A 22,084-nucleotide genomic window follows, 5' to 3' on the forward strand; every position below is an offset into this window, starting at 1 on the left:
ATAAAAGATCCCTTGCTGCCAATCGGAAGAGTAGCCCATGTAGTGGCAACAGCGGGTTTCCTCTCAAAATCTGTGTGATCCTTAACTATATGTCTGATGCCATATAACCGTAAATAAAATGTGTTGAGTGCGTCGTTAAATAAAACACTTCTTTCTTTTTTTCTTTAAAATTATTTTGCACAACTTATAAAAGAAATTTTCCACAACTTTTTGACAACATTTTTCACAACTTTTTAAAGAAATTTTCCATGACTTTTTAAAGACATTTTCCATGACTTTTTAAAGACATTTTCCATGAATATTTTTTAAAAGAAATTTTCCACATTTTTGTTTTGAAAGGGCGATTTTCAATTATTTTTCTGCAAACACTGACACAGTCTAATAATTTGTCACACTGTTTTGATGCACATTGTCATTCTCTTTTTATGTACTTTTAAACAGGAAAACATTAATCATAAACCAATTTTAATTGTCCAAGATTTAACTCAAAATTCCATGACCTTTCAGGCCTGGAAAATGACATCTTCAAATTCCATGACTTTCCAGGATTTCTAGAATCCATATGAACCCTACCTGTAGTTTTCATGCTAAAGTGTCCTACAACATCAGTAGATCCTTTTCACAATTTTTATTTTTTATTTTATTTTTATTTTATTTTTTTAAATTGTTTTTGGAGGGGGTGGATTCTGATCCCTGATTGTTTTTTGGGGTTTTTTCTGATCCCAACAAGAGCTACACAACTGTTATCTCAATGGCCATGGTATGTGCATCTTCATAAATCAAGGCTAATATTCGTTCCTCGTATTCAGCCTTGATACATGTAGTCAAGATTACTGATATCCACTACTAGTGCCTTGTATTGGAAGAAAATTTGTAACACCTATTATGTCCCTTACACGATGACATCGCTGACCAATCACAGCATCGGTAACATGTGACAATCTTGAAAGCAATATCAAAAATTAACCGCCGGACGCTGACGCTGCCATCTTTGTTTACAATAACAAGGGAATCTATAAGGAGCGTTGCGATTCGTTGCAATCAGATCTCATCGCATCCAATGAAATTTAAGCATTTTGTGGTACGATTTCTTGACGACATGTATCAAGGCTGAATACGAGGAACGAATATTAGCCTTGATTTATGAAGATGTGGTATGTGCTGTTCTGCCGATGCAAAAGTGCACATACATGTAAATGATTCCTTGCTGCCAATTCAAAAATGTAAGGGGTTTCCTCTAAGACTGAAGGAGCGAGACATAGCCCAGTGTAAAGTGCTCGCTCGGTGTGCGGTCGGTGTGGGATCGATCCCTGTCGGTGGACCCATTGGGCTATTTCTCGTTCCAGCCAGTGCACCACGACTGGTATATCAAATGTTGTGGTGTGTACTACCCTGGGTATGGGATGGTGCATATAGAAGATCCCTTGCTGCTAATCGAAAAGAGTAGCCCATAAAATGGCGACAGTGGGTTTCCTCTCTCAATATCTGTGTGGTCCTCAACCATATGTCTGACGCCATATAACCATAGATAAAATGTGTTGAGTGCGTCTTTAAATAAAACATTTCCTTCCTGAAGACTGCGTGTGATGATTATAAAATGGTTGACATCCAACAGCTGATAATTAATAAATGTGCTCTACTGGTATGAAACGAAACAAACTTTACTTTCTTATCAATGCTGTTCCTGATTTACTGATACTGTATCTATACATGTACAGTGGATTCTGTCTTAACTGGATGCAAGTGGGACTGATGAAATGTGCCAGTATACACAGAGTGTTGGATCAGACAGATGCCACCAAAGCAACTGTCACTGGAGAGAACTGTGTTACCATCTGAATGACAAAGCCGTAATACATGATCAGGGCCATATTTCTGCACAATGCAGAGTTGAATGGGCATTTCTATCTCATGGTCCATTCCTTGATGTGGTGAGATAGCTTGCATGTCTCAATGACTCGGAGAGCTATACCAGCTGGAGCATCAGCTCCTGGTAGGGTCACCCAAGCTGGACTGGTCAAAGGGTAGATACTAGACAGACAGAAGACATGAGTCAAGAAAGACAACTGTCTAGGAGAAGCAAACTCCAAAATTAAAACTGGGCTGGAGAGGCTCAGAATCCTAGTTTGAAACTCTTCTAGGAGAAGGAAAACTCCAAACTCAAACCAAGTCCACTGAAGTCAAAGTACAGAACCTATGCATTAGCATTCATGTGGAAACCGAAAGGAAATGTCTGTACATGCACCAATCTCTATGATCATGAAACAGATGGACATATTGAAGTGGTGTCGTCCCCATGGACCAAAGCCAAGTGGGTATGGTGCCGGGCCACTCAAGCAACTGGCGGCTCTGTCATGAAGCCAGGATAAAGCACTGGCCAAATGGAGCAACACTGGCTGTCAAGTTTTGGGGTTCCAAAGAAGACTTGACAGAGACAGCGTTTTTTATCACCACAACCGGACTCCAAATTTAAAGCATGATTAACTATAGCTTGAATGCAGAAAAAGAAGAAGAATGGGCATTTGACAAAATAGTGATTGATTTAATTAATCTCCATCTAGTGCCTATAGGAGGACAGACATTCTCAAGGAGATCCTTTACTGGAAATATCTTCAGTCTTGTACTGCCACAAAGAGGACTGCCACTCCCAGACTACTTTTCTAAATCAAAACTAGCACAGGACAGAGCTCATTGGACTAAATACAGCTGTGACGACATGCATCAGGTGTTCATGAAAGAAAAACATATCCTGCCCCAATGGTGGCATATGTCATAAGTACTGCCACCACAGAGGTCAAAATAATGATCTAAAATGATGAAAAAATAATAAATGTGCAAGATTTTCACCAAAGAAATTTTTAAAAAGTATGCACAAGTATGATAAGATTTGTTTGTGTGATAAATCAGGAATGTTGACGTACTAAATGTGATTCTCTACAACTTACACAGCATGCAAGCCCATTGCAGTTCTGATAATCCCGGGTTATTTATACAAAGATTATGTGTGCGATTAATTTGTAATTACATTGTATTTATTAACAAATAAATGTTAACATGGTAAACTATGGCACATGTAACTGTCATAAAGCACCTTTAATCATCAGTTTGTAGCCACATTAACATGTTTATGACTAATAGAGCATTTTAAAATTTATTTAAAAAACAGTACACAGTGAAACCCCTCTAAACAGAACACCCACAGAACCAAGTAAAATGTAAGGTTTGAAGAGGTATCTGGTTTAAAGAGGTTGGGTTTTGTACTGATATTTAAAAAGGGACTGTAAAAAACATCCTGTTTTGAGGGAATTCCGGTATACAGAGTGTCCAGTTTTGACAGGTCTCACTGTATTTACTTTTCTTTGCTTAGAACATGACCGTGTGTATAGTCAGTGCATTTCTTTCCATTTCCTAATATTTATAGTAATTGAGACAATATTGATTTTTTTCCTACAATGCTTTCATATCCATTTTTTTCCCCAACTGCCAAACAAAATTTGAAATAAATAGGTCAGATACTATCCCGAATGTATTTATTGATAGTAAGCTCAATATTTTAAACATTTAATAGGTATTACTGCCCAGTTGTATGCATATCTGTACATGTATAAAATAACATTTTATTTTGCGCATGGTGGGCATACAGACCTTGACCTTAAATTTGTTCCCTGGTAGCCCAAAAGATTTGGTAGCCCAGCGGACTACCGGGTTCAGACAACTGGTAGCCCAAAAGATTTGTAGCCCAGCGGACTACCGGGTTCAGACAACTGGTAGCCCAAAAGATTTGTAGCCCAGCGGACTACCGGGTTCAGACAACTGGTAGTCCATTTGAGAAATCGGAAGCCAAAATATCCTGGCTTACCGCTAAGGTCGAGTCCTGGCATAGAAAAACAAGAATTCTGCACAATTTAATGACTCGCCTATCATAAACCTTTCATTCAATGTCAGGGAACATTTTCCTTTTAAAATCTTGATTAGCGATATTTCTAGTCAAATGAAGATTGATTACCAACTACTGTTTAATGTTTTAAAATTGTGTAGCGATCTCTGAAACTTGCGTAACTAATCACTACACAATACTGAACAAAATGTTCACTGAATGTTGCTTATAGTTGTTGCTCCATAGATGTTCATCTCAGTGTATATTAAAAAAAAACTAATTTAATATAAATAATAAACCTTTTAAATACATGTAATTTAAATTTAACACATTCAATTTATAAAAAATGTTGGGGTTTTTTTTCACATGCATAGTGATGAACATCCTTAGGTGCACCTAAGAATCAAGTTTTATTGATTAAAGGTTTATCATTTAAGAAATGGAGGTGAACGCCAAATTTTAAGATTGAGCTAAATGCCAAAGTTGATGACTTTGCTTCGATAGGAAAAGTAAGAACTATATCTCGTCTCCTAAATGTGTAAGTGCGAGATTTAGCTCAGTCAGCTGAGTGCTCGCCTATAGTGCTTTCATCGCAGGATCGAACCACCTCAGTGGATCCATTCAACTGATTGGTTTTTTTTCTCTCATTCCAACCAGTGCACAACAACTGGTCAAAGGCTGTGGTATGTGTTTTCCTGTCTGTGGAAAAGTGCATATAAAAGATTCCTTGCTGCATTAGGGAAAATGTAGCGGGTTTCCTCTGATGGCTACGAGTCAGAATTAACAAATGTTTGACATCCAATAGCCGATGATTAATTAATCAATATGCTCTAGTGGTGTCGTTAAACAAAACAAACAAACTTTAACTTAAATGTGCAAAGGAAAGACAAAAAAATTGCTTCACTTCCATTCCCCACTGATTATAGAAATTCTAGAACAGTGCGGGCCTACAGTATATAGAGATTTCTCTTCCAGCAACCCCTGTACCTGACACAGATTTTACCACTGGGACTCGATTTGTCATTGACGGTTCAACCACGATTCATGGTTCAACAGAACTTTGTATTTGTCATTAATAATTCAGTTTTATCTCTACTCAAAATGTTTCAACTGAATGATTTTAGACATGAAATCGTTTCTGACATGATCAGTGGTTCATTGTAAATCAAGTTTAACCAACCTCAGTTCAAGATTTAAGCCAGACATATTTGAAACACCAACGAAAAATCAGTCCTTAGCTGCATCAAATTTTCCACCATCAAGACTGGTAAATTACCTTTCCTCCATCCCTCAGGGTCTGACTGAGATTGAGGGAGCAAAGCAAAGTTTCTAGGGGATTCAGGGTATGCTCCCCCATAAAATGTTGAAAACTAGAGGTCCAGAAATGCAATTTCCTGCATTCTACAAGTAAAATTCATCTCTGCAGTAAGATTTACTACCAATAATATTTTTTATTCAGAATTATTGGGGAGGGGTGTTTTGGTAATTTTGACACATGTCTCGGAGAGGAAGCCTGTTACATATTTTCCTTTAGTAGCAAGGGACCTTTTATATGCACCATCCCACAGACAGGATAGTACATACCATGGCCTTTGATATATGAGTACTGGCTGGAATGAGATATAACCCAATGAGCCCACCGATGGGGGTATGCGCCAGGTGAGCACTTTATCACTGGTCTATGCGCCAGGTGAGCACTTTATCACTGGTCTATGCGCCAGGTGAGCACTTTATCACTGGTCTATGCGCCAGGTGAGCACTTTATCACTGGTCTATGCGCCAGGTGAGCACTTTATCACTGGTCTATGCGCCAAGTGAGCACTTTATCTCTGGTCTATGCGCCAAGTGAGCACTTTATCACTGGTCTATGCGCCAAGTGAGCACTTTATCACTGGTCTATGCGCCAAGTGAGCACTTTATCACTGGTCTATGCGCCAAGTGAGCACTTTATCTCTGGTCTATGCGCCAAGTGAGCACTTTATCACTGGTCTATGCGCCAAGTGAGCACTTTATCACTGGTCTATGCGCCAAGTGAGCACTTTATCACTGGTCTATGCGCCAAGTGAGCACTTTATCACTGGTCTATGCGCCAAGTGAGCACTTTATCACTGGTCTATGTCCCGCCCCATGAAATAAAAGATGTGGTGTACTGGTTGGAACGAGATATAACCCAATGGGCCGACAAACGCTGCTGAACGGGGATCGATCCTGGACAGACCATGCATCAAGGTAGAGCTTCACCAGTGGGCTACTTGAAGCCTGAACAATACCACTAACCTTTATCAGATTCTCTAGAATCAGGCTACATACATCACACACTAATTAGCATCCCCACCCAACTAAAACAGAAAGGAAAACTTACAGTATATACACCATGCAGCAGTAGATACGGGTTTCTTCTCCAGCAATCTTAACACTTAGCAATACCTCTTGGCGACTCTTTTGTAACATATTCCAACGTATTTTCAGCATTAACCTGAATGAAGGGAAAACCTATTGCCGTCCGTTGCTCGATTCCCCGAGCATCGTAAAATCAAATTAGCTCAGAACAATGAAGAGACACCCACGTGCCTTTCAGTGAGCACAAGACATTCACCCGAGTACGGCCACATACACTGCGTCTCCGCTGTCCTTTTCGCAGGACTTGGCTCCGCTCGGCTCCGGCGTTCCACAGATAACGCAAATATGAGACGGCTTAATTCCACGGACTCTTTCGATTTCCGTTAATCTACGGCAAAAGGTAGTCCTGTGTGCATTACGTAATTAAATTACACCGTCACAAATGAGTCGAGTGGAATTCATGGCAACCATGGGCTAAATAATATTTATGATTATACAGAGGAATAAAGGGGTGTGTACTGGCCGTGTGTGTGTGTGTGTGTGTGTGCGGTTGGTGCTTGATCAATGTCATGCTAAATGAAATTAGCTGTCCAAAGACCAGAAGCTGTAGCAGTAATTCTACTAATTATAATCATCAATGTTGGTTCGTTTTAAAGAAGATCAAGGTATGCAAACGGTTCTGGATGCGATGCATTTATTGACCAGATAAAGTATTTCTACTGTGCCAGAAAACAGTGTTTCTGCCAGAGGGTAAAATTACGTACCCTAAAATCTTGCAAAGTAATCGATATATTTCTAATATTTCTATAATTTTTTGATAAATGATAGTAAGAAAACTAAGCTGCTTAAAATTTGTCAAAGCACACGAAATGCAGCGTCCAATTTCAAAACAGTCAAACACATAACCACCAAGTAGGGGCACTTATGGTCTGTATTGGTTTTTATCACATACTCTCAAATTATTTTCTGGAGGAAATTAAGCCTGGCAAGTTGGTGAAGTAGTGATTAAGCCATTAGGTTTAAAAGTGATAGGTGCTGGGTTCATATCCTGGTACAGGCTTCCACCTAGAGAATGTTTTAATGGCTTATTGGGATGTAAGAATACTATACTGACTTTGTTCTCACTCTTAAAAGGGATATACCCTAGTTTTTAAACACTAAGGTAGATTTTTGACAATTATAGCCATTTTTGATAACTGAAATAATATTTTACTTAGATTTTATGGTTTAGATTATCAATTTTGGCTTTCCTGGTGTTTTTAATATCACTAAATGTATTAACCATATTTTTAAAAACATGCATCTGAGAAGCAACAGTAATGTCGAGTCGAGTTTTAGTCTATTTGTACTTGTAGAGGGTTTTTCATCATTTCAAAGTCACAGACTCATGTTTCAGTCAATTGTAACTTTATCCAAATATGTTATAGGTTTATAGATTAAATAAATTTAGTGTTAATTTTCACGAGTTGAAACTAGGGTCTGTCCCTTTAACAGACTGGCCTAGCTAAGTCGGTCAAGCATCACCTGAGGTGCTTGGGTTGAACGATTGTATCTCTTCAGTGGACCCATTCTCTGACTACCCCCTTCCACTCAATCCAGTGTCCACCAAAGGCCATGGCATGTGCTGTCCTGTCTGTGGGAAATTGCATACTGTCTGGCACACATTCAGATAACTGAATGTGCTTGAACGTTAGAAGATATGAGCAAGAAAACAAAGTATTTTTCCCTTATGCATACACGTATGTATAGTTTAAATAAAGTTTACTTTGTGGGTAGTTGGTATAAAAAGTTAAAAGTTTGTTTTGTTTAACAACATCACTAGAGCACATTACCTACTGAATGTAAAACTTTTGAAAAATTTTGACGTATATGATGTACAGTAGTCTTAGAGAGGAACAACACTATATTTTTCCATTAGTAGCAAGGGATCTTGTTTACACACCATCCAACAGACAATACAGCACATACCACAGACTTTAATACACCAGTCATGGTGCACTGGCTGAAATGAGAAATAGCCCAGTGGGTCCACCAACAGGGATCGATCCTAGACTGACCGTGCATCAGGCAAGTGCTTTACCACTGGGCTATGTCCCGCTAATGGTTGCTATATATATATTAAAAAAATCCAAGGAATTCAATGTCTCACCTACTATAAACTTATTCATTGCCACTGATACATGTACACGACTGGTATATCAAAGGCCATGGTATGTGCTATCCTGTCTGTGGGATGGTGCATATAAAAGATCCCTTGCTACATTAGGAAAAATGTAGCAGTTTTCCTCTGATGACTATGTGTCAGTATTACCAAATGTTTGACATCCAATAGCCGATGATTAATTAATCAATGTGCTCCAGTGGTGTTGTTAAACAAACAAAACTTTCTTCTTCTTTTTTTCATACATGTAAATGCATCCAAAGATGTTCATTAAAAAAATATATATATATTTTTGAGAAATGAAGCTAAAAGTAAAACTGTAACATTTAGCTAAACCTGAAAGTTGATGCAGTGTCTGTGGCCAAAGGGGGAGGGTACGTAGCCCGATATGCAATTGATCTAGGATCGATCCCCATCGGTGCGCCCATTGGGCTATTTCTCGTTCCAGCCAGTGCTCCATAACTGGTGTAACAAAGGCTGTGGTATGTACTATCCTGTTTGTATGATGGTGCATATAAGAGATCCCTTGATGCACAATTGGGCTGGGATCGATCCCAGTCGGTGGGCCCATTGAGCTATTTCTCGTTTCAGCCAGTGTACCACAACTGGTATATCACATGTCGTAGTATGTACTATCCTGTCTATGGGATGGTGCATATAAAAGATCCCTTGCTGGTAATCGAAAACAGTAGCCCATGAAGTGGCAACAATGGGTTTCGTCTCTCGATATCTGAGTAGTCCTTAACCATATGTCCGTAAACAAAATGTGTTGAGTGCATCGTTAAATAAAACATTTCCTTCCTTCCCTTGCTGCTAATAGAAAAGAGTAGCACATGAAGTGGCGACAGCAGGTTCCTTAACCATATGTCTGACGCCATATAACCATAAATAAAATGTGTCTTGTGCGTCCTTACTTCCTCACCTTTTCACTTTTATAAACGGAGACAGAATTACCAACTTAACCCCCTCGTGATCCTTTCTGAAATATTCCTTAGTTTATTTCCAATTCTTTTCTTCTTCTTTTTTCATTTTATATTGGAAAAAATAATAACAACAAACAAAAAACCCAACCAAACTATATATATCAAAAAACCCAAATTCATTACGTCTGAAAAAATTAGTCTCTTGTCATTTTTTTTAATGAAATAGTCACGATACAGAAAAGTGTCTATTTATATCGGATGACTGTCAGCTGCTAACAGCTTAAAAGTGTATGGTCCATTACAGACCATTAATAAGAGTTAATCCCCTTGGTATCGACTCTCCTGTGCCTCACTGACATCTGCTGCTCCATTTCATCAGACGCGGGTCGGAGGCCTTATTGTTTATTAATAACTGAGTCAACCAACATGGCACCCAAGTGCCCAGCATGTATTACGGGATATAGCCATGATTTAAAAAAAGAAAAAAAAAAAGTGAATGAATGAATGTTTAACGACACCCCAGCACGAAAAATACATCGGCTATTGAGTGTCAAACTATGGTAAATGCAAAAACAATGTGATGATCAACATCAATATAAAAATTCAACAGTTAATGCAAGATGGCGCTATAGCCGATCTTTGCATCCCTTCATTAAAGTTAACCCATTTTCCCAGGATAATGATCTCTGGGTAGAGTCGCTACGTGTCTATTAGATTGTCGAAAGTTAGGTACAGACAAATCACTGATTGGTTTTTGCGTGCTAAATTGTCGATTCTTATTTTAGCCTATTATTATTAATTATGACCAGATCGACAACCAGTCAGGTTTTGATCCCCACCTGATTCTGATGACTAATTGCTTTATGTTCTGTATGTTAATGCATATTTCACATGCTATACTCTAATGGGCACCTGCTCAGTGACTAGAAACATTAGACTTTCTCCTTTGTAAACCTGTCACTGTATACATGTTGGCCATTTGTACCATTAGACATTAAATTGTAACCATGACACCTTGTCTAGTTTATATAGAGAAATAATATTTACAACAACGTAGATCTCTCTTACTATTAGATGGTATCTAGATAAGTACAGCAGGAAATGGCTACCCTTACATAGGATAATCAACTAGACATTAAAATGGTAACCATGACACCCAGTGTAGATTAGGTAGATAAGAAAATGGTTAGGTCTCACTATACAGTTCACTTCTGGGTGAGATTTTTTTCATCACTGTTCACTATAGTTCGTAACTGTGACACATGTCGTGGTTCAAACAAAATTGGTGGTTAATGGTAAGCCTTCTGGTTGTATTTTGTCCATGTTATTTTGTAATATTGTGCATTCACTTTTTGGGACATGGGTGTATAGCACAAGCGACAGCCGGAGTGAATCGGTTAATGAACCACCTGTTCGGACCGGTACTACAGCCAGATGCGGTCATATAGCAAAAAACTGAGACAGAAATGTTATCAATTTTGGAGTGAAAATAAATGCTTATATAATGTATGTTCACAATGGTGTATATTGCTAGTGCCAGCGAGAACCCATTCTATTGGCAATCTTCATTTGAAGTTGGGCAATTTAACATGGATTTCAATGGCAGATGACATCTGTGTAGTGAGACCCGTTCTACTGGCAGTCTTCATTTGAAGTTGGGCAATTTAACATGGACTTCAATGGCAGATGACATCTGTGTAGTGAGACCCGTTCTACTGGCAGTCTTCATTTGAAGTTGGGCAATTTAACATGGACTTCAGTGGCAGGATGACATCTGTGTAGTGAGACCCGTTCTACTGGCAGTCTTCATTTGAAGTTGGGCAATTTAACATGGATTTCAATGGCAGATGACATCTGTGTAGTGAGACCCGTTCTACTGACAGTCTTCATTTGAAGTTGGGCAATTTAACATGGGTTTCAATGGCAGATGACATCTGTGTAGTAAGACCCATTCTACTGGCAGTCTTCATTTGAAGTTGGGCAATTTAACATGGGTTTCAATGGCAGATGACATCTGTGTAGTGAGACCTGTTCTACTGGCAGTCTTCATTTGAAGTTGGGCAATTTAACATGGATTTAACCTTACCACCACGCAGGCTACTCTTACTGTCAGATATCAAAATGGTAACTGTGTTCATGTGGTGTAGGTCGATCTTTTACCATTAATACTCAGTGGTAAATAATACAGTTTAAATCAACATAAAGAAATGACTGGATGACACATGCATCATGTATGTGTAGCACCTACAAAAGATTGCTATGTGTATCTTGTGAAACCCCTCTAAACTGGACACCCATATTACTAAGTCAAAAAACCAACCTTACAGAGATTCTCTTTTAAAGTGATATTTAAAAGGTGATTTTTAAAAACTTCCAGGTTTTGTAAAATTCTGTTTTACTGAGGGTCTTGTTTTGAGGGATTTCACTGTGCTAACTTTGTATAATACATGTTGTCATTGTCGTCAACGGAATTTGATTTGGTGGTTCTTTGATGTTACAGGTGAGAGAATCGTGGTGTAGGAAGATGCAAAAAAAAAGGGGTGGGGGGGGGGGGGCAGGCACACATTTTTATATTTACACTATTATAAAGCAAATATAAAGCAAAATATCTGAAAAGTGGGGGGCACATGACCCCCTTGCCCCCCCCACCCCCACGCCTACTTCCTACCCCAGTGAGATATGATGAAATAACTTACCTGAAAACTGTGATTAATATTCTTTGTGCTGCATTCTGCCACACTCAGATTAGTTAGGTCAATTTCATCAAAGACCATGGACTAAGAAAAAGAAGAAACAAACAAACAAAAGGTTAATTGGATATTATACTAATTCAGTGTTGAAAAAACAAACAAAGATTCTGTCTACTTCGGAAAACATTTAACAGAATATCCAGACATTTTAAAAAATATTATTGTAAAAAAAATATATACTGACGTCCAAAAGACACTTTACAAGGCTTGAAATTGTATTATAAAAAACAACAAATGGTACGGTGGGATACGAAAGTATCGTGAGATGAACTGGTATGTGCTGTCCTGTCTGTGGGATGGTACATATAAATGATCCCATGCTGCTACTGGACAAATGTAGCAGGTTTTCTATAAGACTATATGTCACAATTATCAAATGTTTGATATCCAATAGCCAATTTGATGATGAATACCAGTAAATCAATGTGCTCTAGTGGTGTCATCAAACAAAATAAACTTTAACTCAACCAAGTGTTGAAATAATCACGTTAGACACCAAATAGTCAACAGTTGAAACACGTTTAGTAGTTTATTTTGTTTAACAACACAACTAGAGCACACTGATTAATTAATTATCGGCTACTGGATGTCAAACATTTGGTAATTATGACTTGTAGTCATCAGAGGAAACCTGCTACATTTTTCCAAATGCAGCACGGGATCTTTAATATGCACTTTCTCACAGACAGGAAAGCACACACCAAGGCCTTTGACCAATTGTGGTGCACTGGTTGGAAGGAGATAAAAAATGGATTCACCAAGGTAGTTCGATCCTGCGATGCAAGCACCTCAAGAGAGCACTCAAGCGACTGAAAACAAGTTTAGATTCATTTAACTTTTATCACATTTAACTCGGCGATGGCCTCTTGACATTACCGGTACATACAAATCATGGGACACACAGATTACTTAACATTTCCATTTTCATACGCATTCACATTGGCCCGAAAAATCACTACAACAGACTGGCATCATGCATAATTAATTAACGTCTGGAAAGCCAACATATGACTCACTGCCCACGCCGATAACACATTGGTTGAAGCCACGTCTTGAATGCCAGATACCTAAGTCCCTGTTTCCCACACCTTTGAAGAGATTAATCTGCGCAGATTTATCATCGGACGCACGGAATCAATCATACCCCAACACCAAAAGCCCAGTCTTCAATCAGTTTATTCGCCAGTCATGTTTTTAGTCCAGTGGTTATGGCACTTTCCTCAAGGCGCGATCAGTGTGTTTCATACATATATAGCCGTCTTAGTAGGAGGCTGTTTAAAGTTGCATACAACCTTCTTTTTTTTTTCTTTAGAATTTATTATAATGTGTAAATAACTTCTTTTTTTTTAACTCGCAACACCTAAAGCCCACTCTTCAATCAGTCTATTCAGCAGTCAGGGTTTTAGTCCAGTGATTATGGCATTCACCCACAGTGTTTAACTTTACATCATGTCATAAAACTAGTGGACTTCGATTAATCCTTTAATTGTTCGAAGTTAATCCTTTAATTGTTCGAAGTTAATCCTTTAATTGAAATACTAAAGGCTTATTTTGAAACGCAATACATGTCTACAGATTTAGCTGATATTGGTAACTCGGACATCATCGCATCGAGATCAAGAATGCCAAATGGCTGTGTACTGCCAATGTGCTACTGCATCTGTGATTATGAAGTGTTGTTGTAAAGAGGTGCTTTCAGACGCCGGATGCACATTTGTTCCTAAAAACTGTCAAATAGTAACGACAGTCGTTGTAACGAGGTCTGATTTCATTTCAACTTATTTTCGTGCTTATATCCAATTAAGGTTCAAGTACGCTGTCCTGGGCACACACCTCAGATATCTTGGTTGTCTGTCCAAGACAGTGGGTTAGTTGTTAGTTGGTTAGTGGTTAGTGAGAAAGAAGACAGTGTGGGGGCCTTACACCTACCCACTGAGTCGTTAAAACTCGCTCTGGGTTGGAGCCTGTGCTGGACTGAAAACCCTGTACCTAGCAGCCTGCAGTCTGATGGCTTAACCGGTGGCACAGTATATATATATATATATATATATTTGTCTACGTAGGAGGCTGTTTTAAGGTTGCACACAACCATATTTTGTTTTCTTCAGAATTTATTTTGTTTAACTGGCCTTAGTGGCATAGAGGTTAAGCCATTAGACGGTAGGTACTGGGTTCATATCCTAGTACCGGCTTCCACAGTGCAAATTTTAATGGCTCAATGGGGAAGGAATGAGGCAACTACTTTAACTACTCTCTCACTATCTACCAACAACTATTAACCCCTGTCCTGGACAAACAGCCCAGGACAGTGTGCTTGAACCTTACTTGGTATTGAGTTAAAATAAAAGTAATAAAATAAATAAATAGCTTACAGTTACATGGTGGGTAAAGATTTAAGTCAGAAAAATAAAGTTAAAATGGAGTTTTAGTTTGTTTTATTTTGTTTTGTATTTTGTTTAGTTTAATGATACCACAACATCACATTGACTGATTCAGAAAATTGTGACAACGATAGTTTCATTCGCATGTCGCTCGCGTAAGTATAGTTTGCGTAACCCATATTTCATTCATGCATTGAATTTATGACATCATTTACATGATCATGATGGGTTATCTAAAAATAAAATGGATTGACTGAATTTGTGTCTGCATAATCCATAAATAGTTTACGCCGATTTTCACTGAAACTGAATGTATGGCCAAGATGACTTTTTAAGTTAACCTTTTGATTACCGTAGGGGAGATATCTCGCCCAACGTCACGCTAATCGACATACTGTACACTGTATATAGTGCAATCCCCAGTTCATATTTCCTGCAGTTTTGCACAAAGCACTCATTGGAAACGGATGTGTAATACAGCAAACAGATTTCTTGACAAGATGCTGTCTTTTGTTTATCTTTTTTTAATGGAATATACCTTGGAATTTTTAGTTCAAAAAGTGGTTTTCGGCAACTATTTTCGCTTGACAACAATTGCAGCACATCATGGTCATTTTCAGGGATCGATAGCTGATTGTGACAGCTAATTTGATAATAAATTTGATTGTTTAACCAACAACGAAAATCACCAAATATTAGGATATGAATTATAGTTTTTTTTTTTTTAATTCTGGTCAGAAAAACCACTGTTATCTGGAATAATGGACATAAATATTGGACAGCTGGCCACAAATGCCGGTAAGTAAATGCTACTTTTTCTATTTTTTGCCTAATTTTAATCAATATTAACTGATCTAAAATAACATAAAAATTAGAACCAACAAAAATAATACTTACCGATTCAAGTATGAATTTTATTTTATGTATTTATAAAATATTTAAGTGAATATATGTGAGTAAAAATTATAAACTCATCGTGGTTTTTGTCAAAAATTAATCCAGTAATCTAAAGGTTAAATTCTGACCCCGGCTGAGTATTATTATACATTCATTTGCTTTTCCAACAGCAAATTAGAGATAAAATTGCAGATAATGAAAGAAAAACCACACCGGGTTATTTAAGCATGAAAAAGTTGTCAACACAATGTTTTCACGGCAGTGATCACCAAAGGAGCATTCAAATCCTCTATTAACTGCCTGCTGCTAATTTCCATTTGCCATTACATGCAAACTGTTCACGCATGCATGTGCATCATTATCGACATTAATAGTCGTGGGTGTGTGGACGTTTTGGTTCTTTCATTCATATAATTATTCACAACCAGTATTCCACAACTGGTGTATTTATATGCATTGTGACAGCCAAGGATATATCAAAGGATAGTCATTATTTGATACTTATAGTCTGTCCCATCCTCCTACAAAAATGGTTAGACATAAGAAGGAAATTAAAAGTGTTTTAGAAATAAAACTAAAAAACCCCCCTATTTTTGTGTGCAATTTAAAAAACAACTGGCTCAGAAATAATTAACTTGCTGTAAATTCCATAATATATAAAAAAATGTGTTCTCAGTGTGAAGGACTATAGTTTTGTGCTAATATCTAATTAAGGTTCAAGCATGCTGTCCTGGACACATACCTCAGCTATCTCGGCTGCCTGTCCAGGACAGTGGGTTAGTGGTTAGTTGTAAGTTGTTAGTTAAAGAGATAGTGGTGTGGTTGCCTTACACCAACTCACTGAGTCTTTAAACTCGCTCTAGGTGGAAGCCGGTACTAGGAGGTGAACCCGGAACCTACCAGCCGCAAATCTGATGTTTAGGTTAAATGGCCGATATCTTAAGGCAGTCACTAGTTATTCTCTATCAACATATATAGATATATACACACACATCTATCTCATGGTCCATTCCTTGATGTGGTGAGATAGCTTGCATGTCTCAATGACTCGGAGAGCTATACCAGCTGGAGCATCAGTTCCTGGTAAGGTCACCCAAGCTGAACTGGTCAAAGGGTAGAGACTAGACTAATATGGACCGGACAGACAGAGGATGTGAGTCAAGAAAGACAACTGTCTAGGAGAAGCAAACTCCAAAATTAAAACTGGGCTGGAGAGGCTCAGAATCCTAGTTAGGAAACTCTCCTAGGAGAAGGAAAACTCCAAACTCAAACCAAGTCCACTGAAGTCAGAGTACAGAAGCTTAGCATGAAAATCAAAAGGAAATGTCTGTACATGCACCAAGCTCTATGATCATGATCATATATATACATGTATTACTAAACAACAGTGTTCAATCTGGTCACAAACATAGCGAATCTGGGCTCAATTTCACAAAACATTGTAAGCCTAGTTTTGCATGTAAACGTAAATCTATGACTAAACTACAATTCTTGTTACTATTAACAATAAACCAAATATAGTTTAAAATACACATATTTCGTTTTCTTTTGTCAATAAAATGCTCCATCTTCCGTAATGATGTAATTTTTTTTGCGTGAAATAGATTCCAAACATGTATTGTGAAAATGGCTCCTGACACCAATTCAGCAAGTCTTACCAAGAGCCACTGATAAAACATCATTTAAAAAATATCTGTGTTAGTGTCAGCTGGTGAGGATGTTCCAGGAATTGTTTTATTTAACGACACACTCAACATATTGTATTTATGGTTATATGGCGTCAGACTAAAAGAATCCTTCATATGTGTCCATGTGGGACAGGGCTATTCCACCCGAGGGTACATAATTTGTTTGGCAAGCCTCGTCCCCGGCATCATATTATGTACCCGAAGGTGGAATAGCCCTGTCCTACATGGATACATAATGGAGGATTATTTTTCTCTCATCCAGTAGATGAAAAACAAGCATTTTGGGAAAACGTGAAAAACCTACTTTTTCTTCTTCAATAAAATAATCATAACCATTGAAAAGATCGTACCCAAAAATGGTTTATAATAAAAGTATAAACCGAAAATGATAGTACAATTTCATTATGATAGCAGGTTTCCTTCTTTTTATGAAATATAGAAAGCATTTCTTGCGTTATTTTGCCATTTACGTGACGTCACCCAGTGTTAATATCAGCTCAAACAACAGAAGTCACGTGGCCATGCAAGACTGATTTATTCCGCATGGGCTGACGTCATGGAATACGCCTGTCTTGCATGGCTAGGGATGGGAGAAATAATATGTCCTTATGGTTAAGGACCAAACAGATATTGAGAGGAAACCCGCTGTTGTCGCTTCATGGGCTACTCTTTTCGATTAGCAGCAAGGGATCTTTTATATGCACCATCCCACAGACAGGATAGCACATACCACAGCCTTTAATGTACCAGTTGTGGTGCAAGGGCTGGAGAGAGAAATAGCCCAATGGGCCCACTGACGGGAATCGATCCCAAACTGACTGCACATCAAGCGAGAGCTTTACCACTGTTGTAAGTCTCGCCTTGAGGATCTTCCAGTGACTGATTTTAAATTTAAAAAAATATATATTGGTCGTGCTCTACTACATGTGATGTGATGCTCTGTTATAAATATTCATAATCGATTGTCACAGCAAACGTTAACTGTAATCGTTTCTACAGGTTAGACAATGAAACTGATAAATACAAACTGTATAATGCATTTTGGATTTGTTTTCATGTGCGCATAAAAAACCCTCGATGCTGAACAGCTAACAAAGGTAAAATGGACAATTTATAGTGTCTATATCTCAGTGAACATGACGATAGGTGCATGTATATAGTCCTAATTAATCAAGTTGTTCAAACAGAAGTTTGTTTTTGTTTAACGACACCACTAGAGCACATTGATTAATTAATGATCGGCTATTGGATGTCAAATGGTAATTCTGACATGTAGTCATCAGAAGAAACCTAATACATTTTTCCTAATGCAGCAAGGAATCTTTTATATGCACTTTCCCACAGACAGGAAAGCACATACCACAGCATTTGACCAGTTTTGTGCACTGGTTGAAACGAAAAAAAAAAACCAATCAGTTGAATGTATCCACCGAGGTGGTTCTATCTTGCGAAGCAAGCACCTCAGGCGAGCGCTCAACTGACTGACCAAAATCCCGTCCCTCTTGAAATAGAAAGTAAATTACGGCCTCTTTTTTTTTGGGGGGGGGGGGGGGGGGGGGGAGACAGTGTGTGAAAAAATTAAGATCTTTGAGATGTATTTTAGAGGATTATGACTTTAAAATACAGTGAAACCCCTCTAAACCGGACACCCTTGGGACCAATAAAAATGTCTGGTATTAAGAGGGATCCGGTTTAGAGAGGTTAACTTTTGTACTGGTTTTTAAAAAGGACTCTGTAAAACGTCCGGTTTACTGAGGGTCCGGTCTTGAGAGGTTTCACTATACAACCAAATTATAAACTAAATAGCAGATGAGTTAATCATCAAATACATAGATCTGTCCTCTGTAAAATCAACTGCAAATATCTGGATATTTTAGCACACCTGTGAATTTCTATTTCACCTGCTCGGTTTTAAAAATGGACCGCTTTTTGCTTTTCGCAGGTCGCTATTTCAAGCCCTGTAATTAAAATAATTTTTAAGTGGACATAATTCTGACCAATCGTATAAACAGCTTGATGATGATCGGCTGATGCAAACTGATTATAATCCCAGAGCACATCCTGCAATTCTGACCCCTCTACGATGAAGCCAGGATAAAGCTCTGGCCAAACGGAGCAACACTGGCTGTCAAGCTTTGGGCTTCCAAAGAAGACTTGACAGATACAGTGTTTTTTTATCACCACAACCGGACTCCAAATCTAAAGCATGATCAACTATAGCTTGAACACAGAAGAAGAAGATTATAACCATCATGAAATACCATCCTGATTCCCAACACTGACGTCAGTGATTAAAGTCACTTATCATCAATTTCAGGCATTTCATTTTGTTACCAAATTTTGACGTTTTTTTTTTTTTTTACCATGAATCTCATTTTGTTATACACACTGTGGGGGGGACGGGACGTAGCCCCATGGTAAAGCGCTTACTTGATGCGCGATCAGTTTGGGATCGATCCCCATCTGTCGACCCATTGGGCTATTTCTCGTTCCAGCCAGTGCACCACGACTGGTATATCAAAGGCTGTGGTATGTACTATTCTGTCTGTGGGATGGTGCATATAAGAGATCCCTTGCTACTAATTGAAACACATAGCAGGTTTCCTCTTTAAGACTATATGTCACAATTACCAAATGTCTGACATCCAATAGACGATGATTAATAAATCAATGTGCTCTAGTGGTGTTGTTAAACAAAACAAAATTTAACTTTTTACACACTGTACTAGTACACAAGCTGACAATGTATCATTTTGGCAGATTAAAGTTTGTTTTATTTAAACACATCTCTAGATCACATTGATTAAATGAATGAATGAATGAATGTTTAACGACATCCCAGCACAAAAATACACATCGGCTATTGGGTGTCACAAATGCTAAGTATATGAACATTGATTAAATAATCTTTGGCTATTAGATGACAAATATTTGGTAATTATGACACCTAATTATTCAGACAAAATCTGCTAAGTACTTTGGAATTATTCCATTAGTTCAGATCAGGTGAGACGTTTTAACGTGCACATTCAAAACAAGCTGTTATAGCGTACGCCTGTCATAGGCGCAGGTGTCTGCCTAAGCTGGCTCCTCCGTCCAGGACAGAAAAAGGGTTGGGGTGGGTGGGAGAGGGGATCGCCTGCGCTGGCAAGTGCAAGGGAGTACAAGCAGCTATTAGTATGAGGGATCTTTTATATGTACTTTCTCCCAGACAGGACAGCACATACCATGACTTTTAGTATACCAGTCATGGAACACTGGACAGCACATACCACCAAATTACAAACTGTCTGGTATCCAATAACAAATAATTAATATACCCTAGTGGTATAGTTAAACAAAACAATTTTTTGTTGAAAATATACAAGCATTTTGTTTGACATCTGATGTTCAGGCAACATGTTAAAAAAATATAATTCCCTCGTGTTTTCATAAAATATAATTTCCATGATGTTTTAATAAAATATATGGTAATTCCCATGATGTTTTCATAAAATATAATTTCCATGTTTTGATAAAATATAATTCCCATGACATTCATATCATACTTACATTATTTATTAGCATGACATTTGTTATTAATTAGAACTTTACTGTGCACAATGTAAAATAATCTAGAAAAAAAAAATGTGAAAAAAAGATTCTCATGAGATTATCTGGTATAAAGTTTGCAGAAATCCAAATGGATTCTAAAAAAATATGATGACAAATTATTTCTAAATGGATAGAACAAAAAAGGTCATGTAATCACCTTACACTCAGCCTTACAGGGTTTCTGCCAGAGAGTAAAACAGGTATGGCATCATACCCAAATTTTTGCAGATTTTATTTTTTTAAGTTAACCTTTTGACAAAATTAATTACTCTTATCATCACTGTATGATTTTCTTAACCTTAACCCTAAACTTATCCCATTTTCTTTCTGGGGGAGGCCTGTAGTTGCATTCAATTCCATAGTGCCGTACCCAAACATTTCTTTCTGGCAGAAACACTGCCTTATTCACCACACCTTCGCCGTTCGCTTATTCCGAGTTAATCGTAGCATGTACTAAGATACGAACTCGCAACCTACATCACCCCATTGTCTCAACCCATACAATTGCCCACAACAATCGGCAATGCTGTGGAAATTGCCATGGAGTTTTTAATTCTCCTCTGTACGTTTTTGCCTTGGACTATAATTAGGGTTTTATTCAATGGAACAGGTTTTTTGCCATGGACATTTTCTTAATTGCAGGGTTTGGTGTCAACCTTCATCGTGAAACAAGAGGCTGATATCAGGCAATCAACTGCAGTGTTCTAGCTAGCAATAAATAGAGAGGCGCTGCGCCCTGCCCCCGTTTTGTGCCGCCCTGCCATGTTTGTTTCCGTACCGCCCCTGAATATCGCCGCACCGCCCCTGAATATCGCCGCCCTGCCCTAATTCATTGTCAAACAAAAATACAAAATCTTGCTTTCCTCTCAAAGCGTGTACATTGTTGTTACGAGTCTGAATTCCCAACGAAAAACGTTTGACAATACATTGTTTGGCCACAGTTGTGAAAGCCGACAGCAGTAACGTGATATGTTTTTTTTCGTTTCTATTGTTAGTCGATATGACTGCAGACGAGCGGACAGGCAGTCTTACAAAGCTTGAATGCGAAGTAATCCTCACACCGTCACGCACATAACCACACACCACCTAACAAACACCTAGTTGAAAGTAGAAAATCATGATAAACTTCAACAGAACGTCAAATGCGAAATTTATTTTGATAAGAAAATTTTTGAAAGTAATTGTTGCCTTTGCAAATACCCAGACCAAGATACATATAGTTTTAACTGATGTCAGTAGTCCTTATCAATGACACATTGATTGCATCTTTATAATATGGCACAGAGTAAACTAGCAACACTGGTTATTTGGTCTATGAAGGCATAACTGTGTTTTGTTAAAAGCATGTCTACAAAAGCTATTTAATGAAATCTATCTAGACCTTGACATGCAATAATAGCCATTTTTAAATGCAGTGAGCAACTTGTTACAAATATATCCTTATGTCAATTTTTTTATTTTTTTGTTCTTTTA

At 38.0% G+C, this 22,084-nt stretch overlaps 1 protein-coding gene across 2 annotated transcripts in view; it reads right to left on the reverse strand.

Moving 5' to 3' along the window:
• The window catches only part of LOC121369447 (diacylglycerol kinase delta-like), a 194,651-nt gene that overhangs the window by 124,733 nt on the left and 47,834 nt on the right, over nucleotides 1–22,084 (reverse strand). For both annotated transcript variants that reach the window (XM_041494548.1, XM_041494563.1), the window contains exon 4: nucleotides 11,998–12,078. In XM_041494548.1, the coding sequence (XP_041350482.1) occupies nucleotides 11,998–12,078 (81 nt within the window). The remainder of the gene's footprint in view (nucleotides 1–11,997; nucleotides 12,079–22,084) is intronic.

The sequence above is a fragment of the Gigantopelta aegis genome, chromosome 1 (genome assembly GCF_016097555.1).
Source record: "Gigantopelta aegis isolate Gae_Host chromosome 1, Gae_host_genome, whole genome shotgun sequence".
NCBI lineage: Eukaryota > Metazoa > Mollusca > Gastropoda > Neomphalida > Peltospiridae > Gigantopelta > Gigantopelta aegis.